Genomic DNA, 23,071 nt, shown 5'->3' with positions numbered 1-23,071 from the left:
CAATCGGTCGGATTCAGATCGGGTGGACCTCCAGACGCTCTCTAGGCCCCGTCTCCGACGCTTCATCTCCCGGAGCTCCGCGGAAAACCATGGAGCCCATTGGGATCTGCGCCGGGTCAGGGGCCGCAAGGGTACAACTCGGTCAAGTGCCTCCGTGGCCGTCCTTTCCCAGGCCTCCACTAAGGCATCCGCCGAGCTGTGAGCTGGGGAGGCAGGTGGAGCCCCCAGCGCTGCCTGAAACCTCTCAGGGTCCATTAAGCGCCTGGGGCGGAACCATCTAGTTGGCTCAACAACCCCACGGTGGGGAGTGGCAAAATGGAAGACCAGCCGCAGGAGATGATGATCGGTCCATGATAGGGGCATAACAATTGGGGAGCCCCCACCAAGATCATCTAACCACCGACCAGATAAGAAAACCAAGTCAAGGGTGTGGCCTCCCTCATGGGTTGGTCCATAAATTACCTGCGTCAGGTCCATGGCCGTCATGGAAGCCATGAACTCCCGAGCTAACTCAGATACTCCTCCCAGGGATGGTAGATTGAAGTCTCCCAAAACCATTAGTTTAGGAAACTCAATCACCAGCCCTGAGAGGATATCAAGAAGCTCAGGCAGGGCTGCTGCTACGCGACTAGGCGAAAGGTACGCGAGCAGCAAGCCCAACTGCGCCCTAGGACCAAACCTCAATAAGAGAGATTCACACCCGACTATCTGAGGAACGGTGGCCTCCTGCGGACATAAGGTCTCCCTCATAACTACAGCCACTCCCCCACCCCTACCCTGAGTCCGAGGCCGGTGTAGCACCCGGAAGCCTGGTGGGCAGAGATCCACCAGGGGGATACCACCCTCTGGGCCCAACCAGGTTTCCGTAATGCAAGCCAGGTCCGCTTGCTCACCCTCGACTAAATCCCGGACGAGGGGAGCCTTATTAGCAACAGACCTGGCATTTAGGTACACCAGTCGGAGCTCAGGTGGCTGCGCATCCCCGCTCCCAGAGCCTTGGGTCGAAGGCAGAGGGTCGGAGCGCCTCACCGCTTGCAGATAGCGGAGAGGCCCTCCCGGAGGTCGATACGGCCCTCTGATCTTACACCTGCAGCCATTCCCTATCGTCGTGGGAATTGGCATTCCCACGACCCACTCCAGAGCTCCAGAGATGACCGACCCCGGCTCCCTCTCAACGCGATCTCTACTAGGCCTGGTCTGAACAGCAGTTGGCAGAGTGCCCCCCCTCTCCAACCAACCACAACCTTCCCCCCTCCCTAACCCTACAAAAAATTTAGCTAAAAAAGTAATCAGGGGCCTCTTGTTAAATTTATATCTTAGGCCCCTGTTTCTGCCCGGCCATCTCTCAGGGTCCCAACAGTCGGACCCGTCATCAAGAGGTAAATTAAAAGGTAAGGCGGGACGCTCCCAGGATGGGGGGGCACCTCTGAGAGCGAGTAAAACCGTGCTGGAGTACCTCAAAGCCATGGTAAAATTGGGTAATACAGCAAAAAACAGCCCCAGATCGAATAAATAAAAAAGGGAGGATCTTAAAAATGGAAGGGGAGTATCCAGACTGCAAACCCAGCTCTTCTGCCACTAGAGCAGGGTAACCCCGGGACAATCCCCGTTCTCTCACAACGGTCAGAACCGGGGAGCAGCCTGAGATATACAGCCGGGGAAAGAGATACCGCCTAGAGCTCTCACCTCTAGGACGGAAAAGATGGAGCTCTTAACTCTTAACCACTCTCTCACAGTGGTTATACACCCGGCACCTTCCACAGCCCAGGGGGAGAGGAAATTGTGTTGGTTGATTTTATCTCAGTTGCTGTATATGTTATTTACAGTTTTGTTGTGATGTTTTTAACCTGGTTTCATGGTGGGCTGTAGAGAGTCGTGTATGTGGGATGGGCAGCTGTATAAAGTGAATGAATGAATGAATGAATGAATGAATGAATGAATGAATGAATGAATGAATGAATGAATGAATTTCCAGTATCTGAGGGGCTGCCACAAAGAAGGGGGGGTTAACTTATTTTCCAAAGCACCAGAAGAAACAATGGTTGGAAAGTAATCAAGGAGAGAAGCCACTTTGAATTAAGCAGAAACTTCCTAACAGTGAGGAAAATTAGCCAGTGGAATGGCTTGCCACCAGAAGTTATTTATTTTATTTTATTTTATTTATTTTATTGGATTTATATACCACCCTTTCCCAAAGGACTCAGGGCAGTTTACAGGGTATTTAAAACAAGAAATACAAAAGTTAAAAACAATTTTTAAAAATTACATCAATCCCTGAAAAAAGTAAAAACCCCAATTAAAATTAAAATTAAAATTCTCAGCCTGGGCCAGAGAGCTCGAAGAGCCAGGTCTTCAGGTCCCGGCGGAATGAACGGAGGTTGGGGGCAGTCCTAAGCTCCGCAGGCAGCTGGTTCCAGAGGGCAGGCGCCCCCACTGAGAAGGCCCTCCCCCTGGGTGTTATCCACCGGCAATCTTTTACCGGCGGCACCCTGAGGAGACCCTCCCTGTGGGAGCGCACTGGACGAAGGGAACTTGATGCTGGCAGCAGGTGTTCTCTCAGATATCCCGGACCCAAGCCATTTATTATTTATTTATTTATTTATTTATTTATTTATTTATTTATTTATTTATTTATTTCAATTTATATACCACCCTTTTCCCGAGGGACTCAGGGTGGTTTACAGGGCAAATTAAAACAGTACAATAATACAGGTTAAAATAAAATTAAGGGCTTTATAGGTCATCACCAGCACCTTGAATCTCACCCGGAGGGCAACCGGGAGCCAATGCAGCTCGCGGAGTAGAGGTGTTACATGGGAGTATCGGGAAACCCCCATCACAACTCGCGCGGCCACATTCTGCACCAGCTGAAGCCTCCGAGTGGTCCTCAAGGGCAGCCCCATGTAGAGAGCGTTGCAGTAGTCTAAACGGGAGGTCACGAGCGCATGAGTGACTGTGCGTAGGGCATCTTGGTCCAGATAGGGTCGCAACTGGCGCACCAGGCAAACCTGGGCAAAAGCCCCCCTGGTCACGGCTCCTATATGGTCTTCAAAATTGAGCTGGGAGTCAAGGAGGACACCCAAGTTGCGAACCCTATCAACGGGGGGGGGGGGGTAACACCTCACCCGCCATCATTAAAGGTGGAATGGTCTGGTTAACCCGAGATGCCGATATGCACAGCCACTCAGTCTTGGCAGGATTGAGACGAAGCCTGTTTCTCCCCATCCAGACCTGGACCGCCTCCAGGCAACGGGACATCACGGCGAGGGCATCGCTGGGTGCTTGCCTCACTGGAGGTCTTTAAGAAAAGACTGGATAACCTCCGATCTGAAATGGTATAGGTATAAATGGTATAAATGGTTGAGCAGGGGGTTGGACTAGAAGACCTCCGTTAAAACAATGTTTTACTGAAGTCAAGATATGTTATGTTGATAACGTTCCCACAATCTATTAAGTGTCTTTTTTTAAAAAGTAAGATTCTGAGATTTAAATCTATTCAAAGTAAAGAAATATTCCCTACTGTGTTTCTGTCAGTTTGGACTTTCAATGTTTTCCCTTTGTGCTGATCTTCACAATGGCCTGTTGAAAAGCATACTCTCTTGTTACAGAAGATTGAACCAATATAGGAGTTGAATAGTTCTTTGTATCGCGGTTAGCATTTTAGTGTCTTAACTGATCAGCTCTTATGCTACTTAATTCCACTTCCTTTATTTTTGAACCTGTGTGGGAAAAATGTCTGTTTTTGTTGTTGTTTTTACCTTATCTTATGAGACATGGTTGTGAGAAATAAATTAGACTAGACTAGACTAGACTACACTAGACTAGACTAGACTAGACTAGATAAAGAAAAGAAAAGAAAAGAAAAGAAAAGAAAAGAAAAGAAAAGAAAAGAAAGGAAAGGAAAAGAAAAGAAAAGAAAAGAAAAGAAAAGAAAAGAAAAGAAAAGAAAAGAAAAGAAAATATGGATTGGACTAGACTAGACTAGACTAGACTAGACGAGACGAGAAGAGAAGAGAAGAGAAGAGAAGAGAAGAGAAGAGAAGAGAAGAGAAGAGAAGAGAAGAGAAGATAGAAGAGAGAATAGAATAGAATAGAATAGAATAGAATAGAATAGAATAGAATAGAATAGAATAGAATAGAATAGAATAGAATAGAATAGAATAGAATAGAATAGAATAGAATAGAATAGAATAGAATAGAATAGAACTGGAAGGGACCTTGGAGATCTTCTAGTCCAGCCCCCTGCTCAAGCAGGAGAATCTATACCATTTCAGACAAGTGACTGTCTAGTCCAGGGGTCAGCAACCTGAAACAGTGAAAGAGCCACTCGGAACCGGTTCCCTCACAAAAGGAAAAGCTGGGAGCCACAAAAAATGTGTGCACATGCGCATACATGCGTGCATGCACAGAACAGGGTTTGACTGAAGAGTGGAGCCAAGGCGAGATATGCACCTACCCTGCATATTTGAATTGATTGGTTGAACTTTTTTAGTCCCACTTTTTTTTTTTTTGGACTGCACATGGCAGAGGACTGGGAGCCACATGCGGCTCCGGAGCCGCGGGTTGCAGACCTGTGGTCTAGTCTCTTCTTAAAAACCTCCAGTGACGGAGCACCCACAACCTCTGAAGGCTCTGTATCTGCTCACTGTTCATCATTTATTTATGATTTCTTTCTTTCTTGGACGTTCATCCCCACCTTTCTTGTTCTTTAATAACCTCCAGTGATGGAGCATTCACAGCTTCTGGAGGCAGGTTGTTCCACTGGTTAATTGTCCTCACTGTCAGAAAGTTTCTCCTTAGTTCCAGGTTGCTTCTCTCCTTGACTAGTTTCCAACCATTCTTTCTCATCCTTCCCTCTGGTGCTTTGGAGAATAACTTGACCCCCTCTTCTTCTTTGTGGCACCCCCTCAAATATTGGAACGCTTCTCTCATGTCGTCCCTGTTTTTTTTTCTTTAGACTAGCCAAACCCAAGTCCTGCCGCCGTTCTTCGTATGTTTTAGTCTCCAGGCCTTCGATCATCTTAGTTGCTCTTCTTTGCACTTTTTCCAAACTCTCAACATCTTTTTTGTGATATGGTGGCCAAAATTGGCTACAGTATTCCAGGTGTGGCCTTATTAGTGAATCACTGTTGTTTTGATTATGTGACCATGGAGATGGTGCACAGGTCGTAAGTGTGAGAATTGGTTGCAAGTCTCTCTTTTTCGGTGGCATTGTAACTTCAAACATCTTAGTTGCTCTTCTCTGAATTTTTTCCAAACTCTCAACGTCTTTTTTGTGATATGGTCACCAAAACTGGTTGCCGTATTCCAGGTGTGGCCTCACTAGGGTTTTATAAAGCGGTACCGATACCTCGCGTGATCTCGATTGTATTTCTCCGTTTGTAGCATCTTTCTGGCATGTTTACACCTCCTTGCTGTGTCTTTTTGGTCTGGCTTGAACTGTTTTTAAGTTTTCACTGAGCTTTTGAGCAAACGCGCCCTGGTGGGCCTAGGACCATTCGTCGGAATCAAGTCGCTACAGGACAACTCGCTGTGGGACAATTCAGCACCACATTCATCGTTTCATTCAGTGACTTTTATTATTGTGACCATGTTTTCGTCGCAATGTATTGTAAGTCCTGTATCTCTGCTTTGCCTTTCTCCCTTTTGTTACTATTGGCCACAGTTCTGTTGAAATTAATTGAACTTTTGCCTTGCTTGAATTGTCCCATGACAATTTGTCCCGTGTTAAGTTGGCAACGGTGAGTTGGCCGTGGCGAGTGGTCCCCATTCCCCTTGCTAGCTTCCTTCTGCAGTCTTCCATTTCTTCACCTATTTCCATTTCTTCACCGCCCGACCTTCGCTCCTTCCGACGCGATCTGAAGACTTATTTGTTCGAACAAGCCGGCCTGGCCTGATGGGGGATGGGTTTATTATTATTATTATTTATTATTATTTTATTACATTTATATACCGCCCTTTCCCGAAGGACTCAGGGCGGTTTACAGGGTGATTAAAAAAAACAAGATACAAAAGTTAAAAACAAATTAAAAAAAATTATATTTTAGGTTTTATTGTTATTTTAAATGTATTTTAATCTACTGTTTTAACTTGGGCATCTTGTTTAATTCTTTTTTAGTTTTTGTATTCCTGTACTTTTATATGTATTGCCCTGTTCACCGCCCTGAGTCCTTCGGGAGAAGGGCAGTATACAAATAAAATTATTACTATTACTATTATTATTATTATTACTATTATTATTATTACTTTTATTATTATTATTATTATTATTATTATTATTATTATTATTATTATTATTATTATTAAAACTGCTTGCAGTTGGGCTTTTTAATATGGAAATCTTGAGCTTCGTTTCTCCTTTAGTTTCCCAAGGCAAGGAATCCTATTTAATATCGCTCTAAGTTTCCTCCCCCAAAAAATCACTTTCCCCCCCCCAAACCCCGTTCCAATATCTGCGATCCACCATCTTCATTAACTCCCAAGTTAACGTTGCCAGCTCATGTTCTAGTAGTGACTCTCTGGTCTGATGTTGTAAATCTTTGTGCTCCTCTGTGAATAGTGTAGCTCCCGGTGCTTTCATGAAATATGAAAAATTTCCATCAGGCTCCTGCAAGAGTGTGCTATCAACATTGTTTTCGGGGTGGAGAGCATTGGAACACACAACTGCAGGGCTGTTCCTATCTTTTCCCTTCCTCCCTCTTTCCAATACCTATTTTTCCTTCCTTCCTCCCTCCCTCCCATACTTTCGCTTCCTTCCTTTCCCCCTCCCTCCCTCTCATCCACAAATTTTCTTTCCTTCTTCCCCCCCCATACCTTTCCCTCCCTCCCTTCCTTCCTCCCTCCCTCCCTCCCTCCCTCCCATACCTTCATTTAATTTAATTTAATTTAATTTAATTTATTGAGATTTCTATACCGCCCTTCTCCCAAAGGGACTCAGGGCAGTTCACAGGCCATAAATATAAATGACAATACAAAAATTAAAAGACAATTAAATCAATGCCCAAGTTAAAACAAGAATAATAAAACAAGCCTATAAAAACCCATGTACCCCCATCAGCCAGACCCGCTAGTTCAAATAAATGGGTCTTCAACCCGCGACAGAAGGATCGGAGGTCTGATGCCGTCCGGAGCTCAACCGGCAGTTGGTTCCATAACGCCGGAGCACCCACAGAGAAGGCCCTCCCCCTGGGGGCCACCAGTCGACATTCCTTGACAGGAGGCACCCTGAGGAGGCCCTCTCTGTGGGCGCGCACAGGGCGGAGGGGAGTCGACATTTCCTTCCTTCCCTCCCTCTCACCCACACATTTCCTTCCTTCCCTCCTTCCTTCCTTCCTTCCTTCCTTCCTTCCTTCCTTCCTTCCTTCCTCCCTCCCTCTCTTCCTTCGTCTCTCCCTTCCTTCCTTCCTCCCTCCCTCCCTCCCTCTCTTCTTTTGTCTCCCTTCCTTCCTTCCTTCCTTCCTTCCTTCCTTCCTTCCTTCCTTCCTTCCTTCCTTCCTTCTTTCCTTCCTTCCTTCCTCCCTCCCTCCCTCCCTCCCTCCCTCCCTCACCCTTTCTTCATTTCCTTCCTTCCTTTCCTTCCTCCCTCTCTCCCTCTCATACCTTCATTTCCTTCCTTCCTCCCTCCCTTCCTCCCATCCTCCCTTCCTGCCTGCCTCCCTCCCTCCCTCCCTGATTAACAGTGACCATTTAGGGATTCTCTCTTAGACTCTTGGGCCAAGCTTTTTCTTTTTTTGGCTGCCTTACATTCCTGTTGCGGTCTTTCCTTACTCAGTAGGAAGCAATCCTTCCGTTATTCTCCAGGGCCACTCGGAGGCTCTCTGGACAATTCCGCTGCAATCGGTCCCTCTTCCGGCGGTGGCCTCCTCATCCCTATGACCGAGCACAGCCCATCTCTGCAAAGGTGCATCTCCTCTGCTGCCTCCTCTTCCGTGTCTCATCCTTCTGCTAACTCTTCTTTGCTCGTATCCACAATATGTTCCTCATACATCTGTTCCTGTGGAGATGCCTGGGTTTTTAATTCTTTTATTTTTTTTAAAGGCACTTGCTTTTACCTTTGCATTCTAAATGCAGGTAGTTCTCGACTTACAACAGTTCATTTAGTGACCATTCAAAGTTACAACAGCACTGAAAAAAGGAGACTGTTTTTCACACTTAACGACCCCGTGATCACATGGTCAGAATTTGAATGCTTGGCAACTGATTCATATTTATGATGACAGATAGATAGACAGACAGACAGATTAGATAGATAGATAGATAGATAGATAGATAGATAGATAGATAGATAGATAGATAGATAGATAGATGATGGATAGATAAATAGATAGATAGATAGATAGATGATAGATAGATAGATAGATAAATGATAGATAGATAGATAGATAGATAGATAGATAGATAGATAGATAGATAGATAGATAGATAGATAGATGGATGGATGGATGGATGGATGGATGGATAGATAGATAGATAGATAGATAGATAGATAGATAGATGATGGATAGATAGATAGATAGATAGATAGATGATAGATAGATAGATAGATAGATAGATAGATAGATAGATAGATGATGGATAGATAGATAGATAGATAGATAGATAGATGATAGATAGATAGATAGATAGATAGATAGATAGATAGATAGATAGATGGATGGATGGATGGATAGATAGATAGATAGATAGATAGATAGATAGATAGATAGATGATGGATAGATAGATAGATAGATAGATAGATAGATGATAGATAGATAGATAGATAGATAGATAGATAGATAGATAGATAGATGATGGATAGATAGATAGATAGATAGATAGATGATAGATAGATAGATAGATAGATAGATAGATAGATAGATAGATGGATGGATAGATAGATAGATAGATAGATAGATAGATAGATAGATAGATAGATTAACCAATGGAACAAAACCTGCCTCCAGAGGTGGTGAATGCTCCAACACTGGAAGTTTTTAAGAAGAGACTGGACAGCCATTTGTCCAAAATGGTATAGGGTTTCCTGCCTGAGCAGGGGGTTGGACTAGATGACCTCCAATGTCCCTTCCAACATTATTATTATTATTATTATTATTATTATTATTATTATTATTATTATTATTATTATTATTATTATTATTATTATTATTATTATTGATAGATGATAGATAGATAGATAGATAGATAGATAGATAGATAGATAGATAGATAGAATGAATCATAGAGTCACCGAATCAAAGAATCATGGAATCCTAGAACCATAAAACCCTTGAGCCCTGGAATCATGGAATCACAGAGTCATGGAATCCTGGAAGCCTAGAACCTAAGAACCTTAGAATGATAGAATCATGGTGCTTGGAGGTCTTCAAACCCAACCTTTTGCCGAAGGAAGGAGTCCTTGTAGCATCCCAGACAAATAGCTGTCCAACCTCTCCTTAAGCCTCCAGCGATGGAGCACCCATCACTCCGGAACCCAAGCTGTCCCACTGATTAATTCTCTGTGTCAGAAAAATTCTTCCTTATTTCCAAGTTGGATCTCTCTTCAATGAACTCCTACCCGTTGTTTATTATCCTGCCCTCAAGTGCTTTGGAGGTGGAAACACACACCCCATCCTTCCAATCATTCTCCTTCTGCAAATTTCTCTCCGGAAGTGTCTTCTCCTTTGCCTGCCTGGCTATTTAATTAAGAAGCTAAGACATTTTTTTTAAAAAAAATAAATAAATTATTAAAACTGTGTGATGTGGCTACTCTTTAAAGCCTACCAGGACGTGTGGTGTGTTTTTCCCCCAGTCACACTTGATCTCCCCTTCCTGAGGAGATGGCTTAATAGAGAGCGAGCGGGGAGTGTTTAATTGTTAATGAATCGGGCTGCATTAAGATGGCTCTTAGGCTCCATTTTATTCACTATAATTAAGCGAACGGTCTGTGGCTGTGCAAAACCGTGCAGAAAAGGGACATTTCAATTCTCCCATCCCTGAGTCAGTGGCAACCCTGTTTATCCATTGTGCACTCTCCAATTTTTCAGGCGAATGGCAAGCGTTGGGAAACACTTACGATTAGACAAAAACCGCAAACGCATTCCAGGTCTTTTTAATTTGGAGTAATAGAGTGTAGTTTTTATTTATTTATTTATTTATTTATTTATTTATTTATTTATTTATTTATTTATTTATTTATTTATTTATTTATTTTTTATTTATTTATTTATTTATTTATTTATTTATTTATTTATTTATTTATTTATTTATTTATTTGCTGTAATATGATTTTATTTAGCGCAGGGTCCTTGGTGCGCTCTGAACTTGGTTGTTTTCTTGCAGACGTTTCGTGACCCAGCTAGGGAACTCCCTCAAGCTCGTATTTACAAACTCATTTGGTGTTTTGTCTTGGGTTTTATTTGGATCCCTTGTGTTCATTTTTTTTTTTTACAAATAGCGGTGGGGCCCTTGCCCCGAAGAATGTATTTATTTATTTATTTATTTTAAAAGGGCGAAGAAAGCCACACCTCCCACTTGACAGCTAGGGGCTGGATTGCTAGGAACAAAGCTGCCGTTGATATCTGATTTGCAAAGCAGTTCAGTGTTAAAATGCAAATTGAATGAGCCTACTAGTTTATATAGCTTTGGGGAGAAAATATACTGCTCAAAAAAATAAAAATAAAGGGAACACTTAAACAACGCAATGTACTTGTATTTAATAGTAGGATGTCTTATCTTGTGTTCCTTTTATTTAATTATTTTTGAGCAGTATATTTGTAGCTCAGGGTTGAAGTGGCCAGGTTTTTGGTGCTCTCTGAGCTTGGCAGGGTTTTGTTCTTGTTGTTGTTGTTGTTGTTGTTTAAAGGTTTCATTAACAAACTAGATAACATCGGTGCTAGAAGGGAGTGGGTTTGCATGGAGGAGGAGGAGAGGGGGAGGAGGAAGAGGAGGAGGAGGACAATTTGGGTCAATGTGCTTTGGAGCACAGGCTGACACCCCCCCCTTTTTGTGTGTGTGTGGCAGCCCATGAGATATCGCAACACTGTTATCATGTTGCCCCTGGTCCTTCTCTTCATTAAACTAAAGTAAAGGTAAAGGTTCCCCCCGCACATGCATGCTAGTCGTTTCCGACTCTAGGGGCCGGTGCTCATCTCTGTTTCAAAGCCGAAGAGCCAGCGCTTGTCCGAGGACATCTCCGTGGTCATGTGGCTGGCGTGACTAGACGCTAAAGGCGCACGAAACGCTGTTACCTTCCCACCGTAGTGGTCCCTATTTTCTACTTGCATTTTTACGTGCTTTCGAACTGCTAGGTTGGCAGAAGCTGGGACGAGTAACAGGCGCTCACTCTGCTACGCGGCACTCGGGATTCGACCCGCCAAACTGCTGACCTTCTGATCAACAAGCTCAGTGCCCTAACCCACTGAGCCACCGCGTGAAACTAGACATACCCAATTCCAGCAAGCATTCAAGCATCCCTTCTTCTTTGGTTTAATAGTAAGCACTCCCGTCTATAAAATCCAGACTACCTAAGGAAGGGGATCATGGCTGCTCTGGAAATGTCACATCCGCTTTCCCTGTTAGTGTTGCACAAGGAGGTGAAAGTATGCCACGGGTGGGTTCCTGACATGCACACGGAGCGAGTCAGGCGTGAAGGAACAGGGATCAGTCAGGACTAGAACTCCGTCGGAAGATCATTGTTCCCTCGCCTTAACCTTCTGTTCCTGCAAGGGCCTGATGGAAGGAGATGAGGCCTGAGTTTTGAAGGAGATAGCCCAGTGGTGGGATTCAAATAGGGGAACAACCGGTTCTCTGTGTGGGGATGCCGCTTCCAGAAGTCCGTTCTGGGCCTGGGCAAACCAAAAATTAGCTACCAATGCTGCCGAACTGGTGCGAACTGGCTGGATCCCACCATTGAGATCGCCTACTGGTTAGGGATGGAAGGAAGAAAAGACTACCAGCAGAGGAGAAAGAAGAAGCTAACTATGTCAAGTTAAAGAGAAAGAAGAAAGAAGAAAGTCTTCAGCACGGTCCAGTCCAGACAGGGGATTTTAATATCTATCCTGGCATTAGTTATGCATAGTTAGAGGAGGGATGGAAATCTAAGGCATATCTCTTATCATATTTACCATATCTCTACAAAGGGAAGGGACGCGGTGGCTCAGTGGGTTAGGACGCTGAGCTTGTCGATCAGAAGGTCGGCAGTTTGGTGTGTCGAATCCCGAGTGCCGCGTAGCAGAGTGAGCGCCTGTTATGCGTACCAGCTTCTGCCCACCTAGCAGTTCGAAAGCATGTAAAAATGCAAGTAGGAAAATAGGGACCACTACGGTGGGAAGGTAACAGCGTTCCCTGCGCCTTTGGCGTCTAGTCATGCCGGCCACATGACCACGGAGACGTCCTCGGACAAGCGCTGGCTCTTCGGCTTTGAAACGGAGATGAGCACCGGGCCCTAGAGTTGGAAACGACTAGCATGCATGTGCAGGGGAACCTTTACCTTTACCTTACTACAAAGGGAAGAGAATATTTGTAGCTCAGGATTGAACTGGGGGCTCCTTGGCGGTCTCTGAGCTTAGTTCTTTGCTTGCAGATACTTCATTACCCAACTAGGTAACGTCATCAGTACTAGAAGGGAGGGGAAGTTGCAGAGAGGAGGAGGGGGGGACTGTGGGGGTGTTTTCTGAGCTTGTTTGTTTTCTTGCAGATACTTCATTACCCAACTAGGTAACAACATCAGTAGTAGAAGGGAATGGGGTCTGTAGAGAGGGAGAGGAGGAGGAGGAGGAGGAGGAGGAGGAGGAGGAGGAGGAGGAGGAGGAGGAGGAGGAGGAGGAGGACGACGACGACTGTGGGGTCCTTGGTGTTCTCTGAGCTTTGCTTGCAGATACTTCATTACCGAACTAGGTAATGTCATCAGTACTAGAAGGGAATGAGGTCTGTAGATGAAACTGAATAATGAAACAATGAAATTGAATTGTTCAATTCTCCCACAGCAAGTTGGCCATGGTGAGTTGACCACAGTGAATTGGCCATGGCGAAGTGGCCACGACGAGTGTTCCCATTCCAAAGTTCTCTTAACAAATGTTTAGCTTAGCCACGGAAAATTTGAGGCTCAGTTGTGTTGTAAGTCGCAGAATACCTATATTTTACGTTACACCACTCTCAATAAGATTTACCTATCAAAGAAATACATCCAAAGAGATTCTACCTGCAGAAACTCACCGATAAATCATGGTTTCTGTCGGGGGTTCCAAGATTTTGTACATTACTCTAAAATGTTTGCATTCAAACTCCTATTGAAGCCTGTGTAATTCATGTGTCCTCGTCTGTGCTTTATTGCCAGGGATTTGATATTAATCTTGGAAATAGACTAATTTTTTCTAAAAATATATATGACGTTCTCTTAGTACATGGACACATTCAGCTGAAGAAGGAATACTTGCATGTAGCCAGCCACAAATAACCTCCTGCTGGACGAAATTTTCCCAATATCTAAAAGAAAATAAATCAACCCCAGGAAGATTCAGGATTCAAGATTCTAAAGCAGCAAAAGTACGATATTCAAATTAAGGGAGAGGAGAGAAAAAATCAAGCCATTTAAATAATCTAGTCCTTGAGTTATGATGGGTTGCTTGGTGGCCATTTTGAAGTTACTACAGACTTTCCCAAGGCTGTCTACGACCCAGTTTCAAAATTCTCACGGCTTCCTTTCCATTGCAAGATTGTGTTTATGCCACGGTCACGTGACTGCGAATAATGGTGGTGGTGGTGGTGGTGATGATGATGATGATGATGATGATGATGATGATGGAAGGGACCTTCGAGGTCTTTTAGTCCAACCCCCTGCTCAGGCAGGAAACTCTATAGTATAGTGTGGAATTCTCTGCCAAATAATTTTAAGTCAATGAAAGAATTTGAGATTGCTTTCCTTACTTTGTTTGGATCGTCTTATGCTTGTGAGCCGCTGTTTACAGCTTTGAATTAGATCAAATCTGACACCAGAAACAGACTAACAGATGACCTGAATGCTGCATGTGTTGCTCTCAAACGTACGAAGTATGAGCCAAGGTTAGACAAATTATCAGCATGCATACAACAGCAAAAATCACATTAATTGTTCAAAAACATGCCAAATGCAAACTTTTACCTTTCAGTAAAAAGTTGCTTGTACCATTGAAAACTCTGTTATTGTGTTTTTCTTTTAAGACCAAAGATGTTAATGTATGAAGGTTTATTTTCTTAACTAAAACGTCAGTATTCAGGTTAAGTTCCCATGTTGGCACTTTGTGATAAATAAGTGGATTTTGGGTTGCAGTTTGGGTACTCGGTCTCTAAAAGGTTCACCATCACTGCCCGATACCATTTCAGATAAATGTTTTATGAGATTTTTTTTTGCTAGAAACCAGCATTTAAAGGCATTCCTCGACTTATGACCATAACAACATTTCTGTGGTTAAGCGAGAGACTTGTGAAGTGGGTTTTGCCCCATTTTATCACCCTTCTTCCCACAGCAGTTAAGAGAATTTTTGCAATTTTTAAGTTAAAACACAGTTGTTAAACGAATCTGTCTCCCCATTGACTTTTGCTTGTCAGACAGTCGCAACAGCAGATCATAGGAGCCCTGGACACGGCAATCGTCATAAATAGGAGTCAATTGCTATGCATCTGAATTTTTAATCACATGACCCGGGGACGCTACAACCGTCATAAACATGAGTCAGTTGCCAAGTGTCCAAATTTTGATTACATCACCATGGAGATGCGGCAATGGTTGTAAGTGTGAAAAATGGTCATAAGCCCCTTTTTTCAATGCCGTTGTAATTTTGAAAGGGTCACTAAATGAACAGTTGCACATCAAGGAATGCCTGTACTTACAATTTCTGGCAAAAAAATGTCCATTGGGTATCATAGATTTTTTTAATAACCACAAAGTTCGCTTAATGGCAGTGACTTTCGCTTAAGAGAAACGTTATAAAATCAGGGTGACTTGCTGAACGGCAAGTTGTAATTTGAGGCTCAGTCACGGTCACAAGTCAAGGACTTCCTGTAGTTTGTATCAAACATTGGTCAACAGAGGTTCCCTCACGAGCGTCTCCACGTTTCTATTTCCTCTCTTTTTCAGAATACAGAAAAAGTGCTCGTCCCTTCGGTCACGTTGATCGTTGGCTGTGGGGTGTCTTCCTTGACCCTCCTTCTCCTGATCATCATTTATATCTCGGTCTGGAGGTAAGACTTGGACTCCTCAGCGTCGTGTATCTCAACTTCCTTTCCTCTTTGGAAAAAGTTTGCAGGGGCTGCTGAAAATTAAGCCGTAGCTTAATCACTACTGCGGTGGTAGCCATCAAGCCAAGCTAGAAAGCAACAGATCCATAGCCTGGTCCATCACAAGTAGATGTCCTTCAACCTACTAAAGCTGGGTCTTGGGTCTACCAGCTGCTGGACCAGGGGTCCCCAACCTGTGGGCCACCAGGCCGTGCGAGTGGCTGGCCAGTGCAGTGTGTGTGGCCAAGTGTGCACAGTCCCACTTGGGCAAGTGTTACAAGTGTCACTTGCCCCCCTCATGAGAGTCACCATGAGGGTCATGGGCGTTTGCAGCCCCACTCGCACAATGCTCAGGGCCCGTTGCTTGAGCGATGGGTGTTCATGCACACACATACATGTGCTCATGCATTTACCCCCCCCGCCACACACACACACACACAGACACACACACAAAAAAAAACATGTCTTCATTCCACACTCCAACCTGCTCCGGGCCACCAATCCCAAAAGGTTGGGGGACTCTATGCTAGACCTTAGCAGTGAAAAATCAATGGAAAACTAGAAAGAAATTGAGCAGTTCCCAAATTCATCATATCCTCGTCTCTGTATTTAGACACTTAAAAAAATATATGAACAGAGCTTTTTTGGGGGGTGGGGTGCTCTGCATGTTGACTGGAGAATTCCAGGACTTGAAGTCTACACATCCAGAAGTTGCTAAAGTTGAGAAACACTGTGCTAGATTATGCAATTCTACTGTGGGGGAAAAAATGTTTCATTTTTACCACCGGTAAAAGATTGCTGGCGGATAACACCCAGGGAGAGGGCCTTCTCTGTGGGCGCACCTGCCCTTTGGAACCAGCTGCCCGTAGAGCTTAGGACTGCCCCTGACCTTCGATCATTCCGCCGGGACCTGAAGACTTGGCTCTTTGAGCTTTCTGGCCTAGACTGAGAGTATTAATTGGGGTTTTAATTGGATTTTAATTGGGGTTTTATATTTATTCAAGGTTTAAATGTAATCATTTTAACTGTTCTTAATTTTTGTAATTGTTGTATTGTTATTTTAAAAAACCTTCTGAACCGCCCTGAGTCCTACGGGAGAAGGGCGGTAGATAAGTCTAATAAAGATAATAAAGATAAAGATTTTTGAAGGATAGCTCAGAAATATCCTATGGCTCAGCATATTGTGGCATTTAATTGCTCCTTGCAGAAGAGCTGGCCCTTTGCATCCATTTAGAGAATCGTTCAGGCCACTTGGAGGTTTACCTGTGTCCTCAAGGTCACCTGAGCGGTGCAAATGGGTGGGGAGCCTTCTTGGCTGCTGGATGTTTTCTGCCCTGGGTCCAGTGGTGGGATTCATCCGGTTTGCACCACTTCGGCAGAACCGGTAGCTAATTTTTTTGTAGCCCAGGCCCAGAACGGACTTCCGGAAGCGACATCCATGCAGAGAACTGGTTGTTCACATATCTGAATCCCACCACTGGGTGAAGGTGACAGCTAATGCAGATCCAGATTTTTTTTCTTTTTTCTTTTTGTTAAATATTTTATTAGAATTTTTTAACATAACATAAATCATTCAGTAATTTGTAAACAGAATGTTGTCTGGGAAACATTTATAAGACAGTCCTTAACATTGATTTCTATGATCTATATTCCATATGTTAATTTCATTTGATTTCCCCTTTCCCCAAAGTATCTTTCTTTGCAAAACATTAGATTAAAACAATTCTCATTATTTTAATTAACAACAGTTAAGTATATAGTTTCAATAATCCTATTTGTCATTTAGAATTTTTTTTTTCATTAGATGTCTACCTCATCTACCTCCACAGCATCTCAATGGCATCCCTAGGACTTCCTCCCAGCAAATCCTTGGAGTTAGGTTAAATGGAGAAATGAGGTTATCTCAAAGTTCCGAGGTTGGATTCCTGATCCTAATCTAGTGTCCTAACCACCACACCACACTGCCTGTCCTATTGAAAGTCCAAATCTGACACGCTTTCCTCTCCTTCTGCTTCCTTGTTCCCTTACTGCAGGTATATCCGCTCCGAACGTTCGGTCATCCTGATCAATTTCTGCCTTTCCATTGTATCTTCCAACGCTCTTATCCTGATTGGGCAAACTCAAACCCGGAACAAGGTAACTCTAACCCTGCTCCCATCTGGAATTAAAACCTTCAAGGCCAGCTCTTTGACTTTCCTTCTGCTAATGATTTTGGGGTCCGAAACTAGGACGCAGAAAGACGTACGTCATCCATGTCTTCATCGGATAATGTCGGGGGCACGCTTATAGCTTTGTCTCCATCCTGACACGCCTGCATGCATCCACACAAAGGCATCCAAGAAGATGCTTTTGAGTCGTCCTTTCGAAAGTGCTGCCTTGAAGCAGCAAGCAAGGGGAGGACTGATCTGTCAAGTTGAATGAATCTGATCTCTCTCCTTGCGGAGGAGAAAATGACCTAAATGGTATTCGCCAGGAAGCAAATATCTCAGTTAGCCTATGAGATACGTAAAAGATATATAAGAGGTATTAGGACAAATAAAAGACACTATATTAAGATACGTCTACACTAAGTTCTTGAGGAAGACTGGATAGTTGGACAAAAATGCCAAATCTGGCATTAATTAAATTATATAAGAGATACCGTGTTTTTCCTGAAAATAGGACCTATCCCAAAAATAAACCCTAGCCCGATACATATGTATGTATGTATGTATGTTAGGGATGCAGTGGCTCAGTGGATTAGGATGCTGAGCTTGTCGATCAGATGGTCGGCAGTTTGGCAGGTCAAATCCCGAGTGCCGTGTAGCAGAGTGAGCACCTGTTACTCGTCCCAGCTTCTGCCAACCTAGCAGTTCGAAAGCACGTAAAAATGCAAGTAGAAAAATAGGGACCGCTACGGTGGGAAGGTAACAGCGTTCCGTGCGCCTTTGGCGTCTAGTCATGCCGGCCACATGACCACAGAGACGTCCTCGGACAAGCGCTGGCTCTTTGGCTTTGAAACGGAGATGAGCACCAGCCCCTAGAGTCAGAAACGACTAGCACGCATGTGTGGGGGAACCTTTACCTTTAAGATATATAATGAGATATGAAGAGATATAAGAGGTATTAAGACATATAAGAGACCATACATACATACATACATACATACATACATACATACATACTCCAATGTTACACCTCTGCTCCATGAGTTGCATTGGTTACCAGTTGTCTTCCGGGTACTGGTAATGGTGTTTAAGGCCCTGCATGGCATGGGTCCAGAGTACCTTAGGGAGCACCTGCTGCCGGCATCAACTTCCCTCCGTCCAGTGCGCTCCCACAGAGAGGGCCTCCTCAGGGTGCCTCCGGTCAGAGAATGTCGATTGGTGGCCCCCAGGGGGAGATCCTTCTCTGTGGGCGCCCCAGAACTATGGAATCGGCTGCCGGTTGAGCTCCGGATGGCGCCCGACCTCCGCTCCTTCCGATGCGATCTGAAGACACTCTTATTTGAACAAGCCGGCCTGGCCTGATGGGGGATGGGTTGGGTTTTTATTGTCATTTTTAATATATGTATTTACTGTTTTTAGTTGGGCATATGTTTAATTTTCTTTTAACTTTTGTATTTTTGTATTTTTTATATATCTGCCCTGTTCACCGCCCTGAGTCCTTCGGGAGAAGGGTGGTATATAAATAAAATTATTATTATTATTATTATTATTATTATTATTATTATTATTATTATTATTATTATTATTATTATTATTATTATTATTATTATTATTATTACATACACACACACCCAGAGACACCCAGAGACACCCAGAGACATGCGCGCGCGCGCACACACACACACACATATGTAATTTTTTTTGGATTGCTAACAAAGAAATAAAGGGACCTAGCAAGGTATTCTAAATACTTAACAAACACTTAACACACATATATATATATACACAGTACATGCTCTATGTATGCACTGTATGCATGTATATAAGTATGTATGTATTGTCACTTCTATGTCTTAATATCTCCATTATCTATAAAATGATAATAAAAGATGCTGAGGCCCAAGGAAGAATGCAGAGAAAAGCAACAGAGATGATTTGTTGATTAAGCAGTATGATGAGCAGTTAAAGGAACTAGACATGCTTACCTAACAAAGAGAAGGATTTGTGGAGACAGGATAGCATCTTCTGATATTTGATGGGCTGTCACAGGGAAGAGGGGAACCTGAGAGTAGGACAAGGAGAAATGAGTGGAAGCTTCTCAGACGGAGATCTAACTTGGAACTAAGGACGAATTTCCTGATTGTGGAAAATCAGTGGAAAAGCTTGCCTCCTGGAGTTGCATGGCCTCCATCACTGGAGGCTTTCAAGGAAAGCTTGGACAATCACTTGTCTGGGATGGTTTAAGAACCCCTGCCTTGGACAGGGGGCGGGTTGGGCTAGATGAAAAAAAAGGATCTGCTTTTCCCCCAACCTTTTTCTGCCAATCCTGAAGGCAACTGATGACCTTGAGTAAACTTTAGTTCATATACACTGAGTTGGGGAAAATGATAGCGTTGGCAGAGTCTATAGATTCAGGGGGTCTTTTCAAGCACTTTGGAGGAGGAGGAGGAGGAGGAGGAGGAGGAGGAGGAGGAGGAGGAGGAGGAGGAGGAGGAGGAGGAGAACTGTGCAGTCCCTGGTCCTTTCAGGACTTGGTGATTTTCTTGCATACATTTCATTACCCAACTAAGTAACATCATCAGTACTAGAAGGGAGTGGGGTTTGTGGAGAGGAGGAGGAGGAGGAGGAGGAGGAGGAGGAGGAGGAGGAGGAGGAGGAGGAGGAGGAGGAGAACTGTGGGGTCCCTGGTCCTCTCTGGGCTTGGTGGTTTTCTTGCAGACGTTTCATTACCCAACTAGGTAACATCATCAATGCAGTGATGTTACTTATACGCAAATGATGATAACTGATGATAACTTTTTTGTCACTTTGAATGTACACCAATCGGCATACATCAAAATGAAATTTTGTTGCATACAGCTCTCAAAGGGTCACCACCTCCGATATATACTCCTTGTTCGGGGCCCGCTCAAATTTCACATTGTCCATTTTAGTCTCTAGGGAGTGAACGATGGCAAATAGGACAGATGGAAATGGGGCTCCATGTGGATTAGCCCTCAAGTTAGCTTGTATTCTTTCCTTTTTCTGATCCTGACTCTTCCACCTTTTCCTTAAAGAGGCCTTGCTTCTTTTCACCCCTGGAGCACACTGCCACCGCCACCAACTCCTCCGAAAGCCTCTCTCTCTTCCTCTGGGCCTGCCGACAGCCTCATCCAGTTCCTTCGCTCCATAAGCTCCAGGTCCTCTCCTCCTCTGCCTCCCCTGGAAACAGCCCTGATTTGCAATACAATCCATCACTGGGCCAGCAGTCAGATCTTGCTGCTGGTAGAACAAACTCAAACAGCGCCAACGACTTTTAACGGTCTCACCAGCAGTTCCAAAACAACTAGAAACTCGCCAGGCCAGTGAAGATTGTCGGTCGTATGTCGTATGTTACCTTAGTTCCACCATGTTGCTCAAACACATTAAAATCTTCCTGATCATGTGGCCTATAGCCCTTACTATCCCTCCCAAAACTATTCAAGAGCCAATGCAGCCACAGCCATTCCAGGCGCCGCCATCTTAGAACTGGTCTTCATAAGATTTAGTTTCCAGCAACTTCCTATTCAATCTTCCAGATTACTGGTGTGTTTCTTCAACTGTCTCCCTGAGCATTGGAGCCATTATTTCATATGCAATCTGATCTGGACATTCCCCTTCCTTTCACAAAATATGAGTTTGCATTTCATTTTTAGCAGCAACAAATTGCAAATGCTTGGTTCATTAATAAGAGAGCTAATTAACACTCACACGTCTGCCACCCAGCCAGAGTTTTCCTGTTCTGTTCAATTTGAATAGTCAGTCTATCCCTCTCAGCATCACTTCCACAAAAACAGATAATTCATGCAAGAATTTTCTCATTAAGAGAACCTCTATGACACATCTTTTTTTTTAATCAGCATCTGGCAGTCAAAGATAACGACACATTAAATTTCCCAGCGTTGTTTCTCATCTTTTAAATGTTGAACACTTAGATCATTCCATTTTGCTTCTACATTTGAGGTGAATATGTCTGCCTATAAACTGTACTGCAGTTCTTTAAAATGCTACTATTCTTTTTTAAAGAAAAAAAATTCTGACAAACTTTTTTTGAAACGGATACTCGTAATTTCTGTAATATGTGCAACCGGGATGCCAGAATAGATAGGATATACGCTCTAAAACAGCCCTACCTACATATCCCATGAGGTCTGAGCAGATGTGTTTAAAGTTCTCCATAGGACCGAGAACCTAGGCAATTTTGTGGAGGAGGGTAACAAAATTCAATAGCCATTGTGAAAAGAATGTAATAAAAGTGGAAAATATGTAGAAGAAGGAGCCAAAATTCAGCTTCAGGGTAAAATCAGTATGAAAGTGTTATCGCTTCATTCATTCATTCAATCATTCATTCAATCAGTCAATGAATCAGGTTATAGGCCACCAACTTCAAATAATTTTGAGTGGCATACTTCTTTATCTCAATTTTTTTCATCTCTCTTTCTCTCTCTCTCTCTCTCTATTTTTATCTCCGTATGTCTCTATTTCTTTATTTCTGTCTCTCTTCATCTCTCTGTATGTCTGTTTCTCTCTCTATTAACTATATCTATCTCTTTATCTCCATCTCTCTTTTTATCTACCTCTATCCCTGCCTCTATCTATCTATCTGTCTGTCTGTCTGTCTGTCTGTCTGCCTGCCTGCCTGCCTGCCTGCTTGCCTGCCTGTCTGTCTGCCTGCCTGCCTGCCTGCCTACCTACCTACCTACCTACCTACCTACCTACCTACCTACCTACCTATCTATCTATCTATCTATCTATCTATCTATCTATCTATCTATCTATCTATCTATCTATCTATCTACTATGTCTGTCTGTCTATCTACTGTGTCTGTCTGTCTATCTATCTATCTATCTATCTATTTATCTATCTATCTATCTATCTATCTATCTATCTATCTATCTATCTATCTATCTATCTCAATCTCTTTATCTATCTCTGCCTCTGCATCTCTGTCTTTCTCTCTCTACTTTCTCTATCTGTATTTCTACCATCTCTATCTCTCTATCTCCTTATCTCTGTCCTTCTCTATCGCTATATTAAAAAAATACAACTGACCAGAAGAACATGCAAAGCCATCCCTTATTCCTCCCTGCCCCCTCCCCATGCCAGGCCACCAACCCGGAAAGATTGGAGAACGCTGTCCTAGGCCAGTGATGGCAAAGCTTTTGTGCATCTCAAAACTTCAGAATTTGCCTATTTTGAGTCTGCTGGCAAGTCACACACAAACACACAAACATACAAACACACACACACACACACCCCTACACCCCTACTGGACAAAAAGAGACCTCTCCAGTTCTCCTCTCCTCCAGACTCTGCTCTCTGGACCTTCTGGAAGTCATGTGAGAAGGCCCTACTCTTGTGAGCCTCTGGAGCTTCTAAAACTCATGCAAGATAGCTTTTTGTAGGCCTCAGAGGCTCTTTGCTTCTTCTTCTGCTGGTTGTGACTGGATATTTCTTTGCAGTCATCTGGTCTTTAGCACTCTTTCTAAGAGCCATTCAGGGCCCTTGATGGCTTATCTGTGCCTTCAGAGTCAGTTGAACCAGAGTGCAAACAATTGCCGAATCCTCTTGGAGCTGCTGAAAGGACTGTGTTGTAGACAGGAGACAACGCCTATCTAATTCTTTTAACAGTTTTTCTATTATTTTCCCTACAAAGTTCTTCATTATAAAGAA

The 23,071-nt window shown here is 43.6% G+C and overlaps 1 protein-coding gene across 1 annotated transcript in view; it reads left to right on the top strand.

The window, feature by feature from the left end:
• Nucleotides 1-23,071, top strand: part of ADGRB1 (adhesion G protein-coupled receptor B1) — a gene marked incomplete at its 5' end in the record, with an annotated part of 259,043 nt that overhangs the window by 181,748 nt on the left and 54,224 nt on the right. Inside the window, 2 exons of the mRNA XM_083379962.1 lie at nucleotides 15,093-15,196; nucleotides 17,266-17,368. Of these exons, the coding sequence (XP_083236088.1) occupies nucleotides 15,093-15,196; nucleotides 17,266-17,368 (207 nt within the window). The remainder of the gene's footprint in view (nucleotides 1-15,092; nucleotides 15,197-17,265; nucleotides 17,369-23,071) is intronic.

This window comes from Vipera ursinii (genome assembly GCF_947247035.1).
Source record: "Vipera ursinii genome assembly, contig: SUPER_3_unloc_1, whole genome shotgun sequence".
In the NCBI taxonomy this organism is placed as follows: domain Eukaryota; kingdom Metazoa; phylum Chordata; class Lepidosauria; order Squamata; family Viperidae; genus Vipera; species Vipera ursinii.
This window is presented reverse-complemented; position numbering and strand designations above follow the sequence as displayed.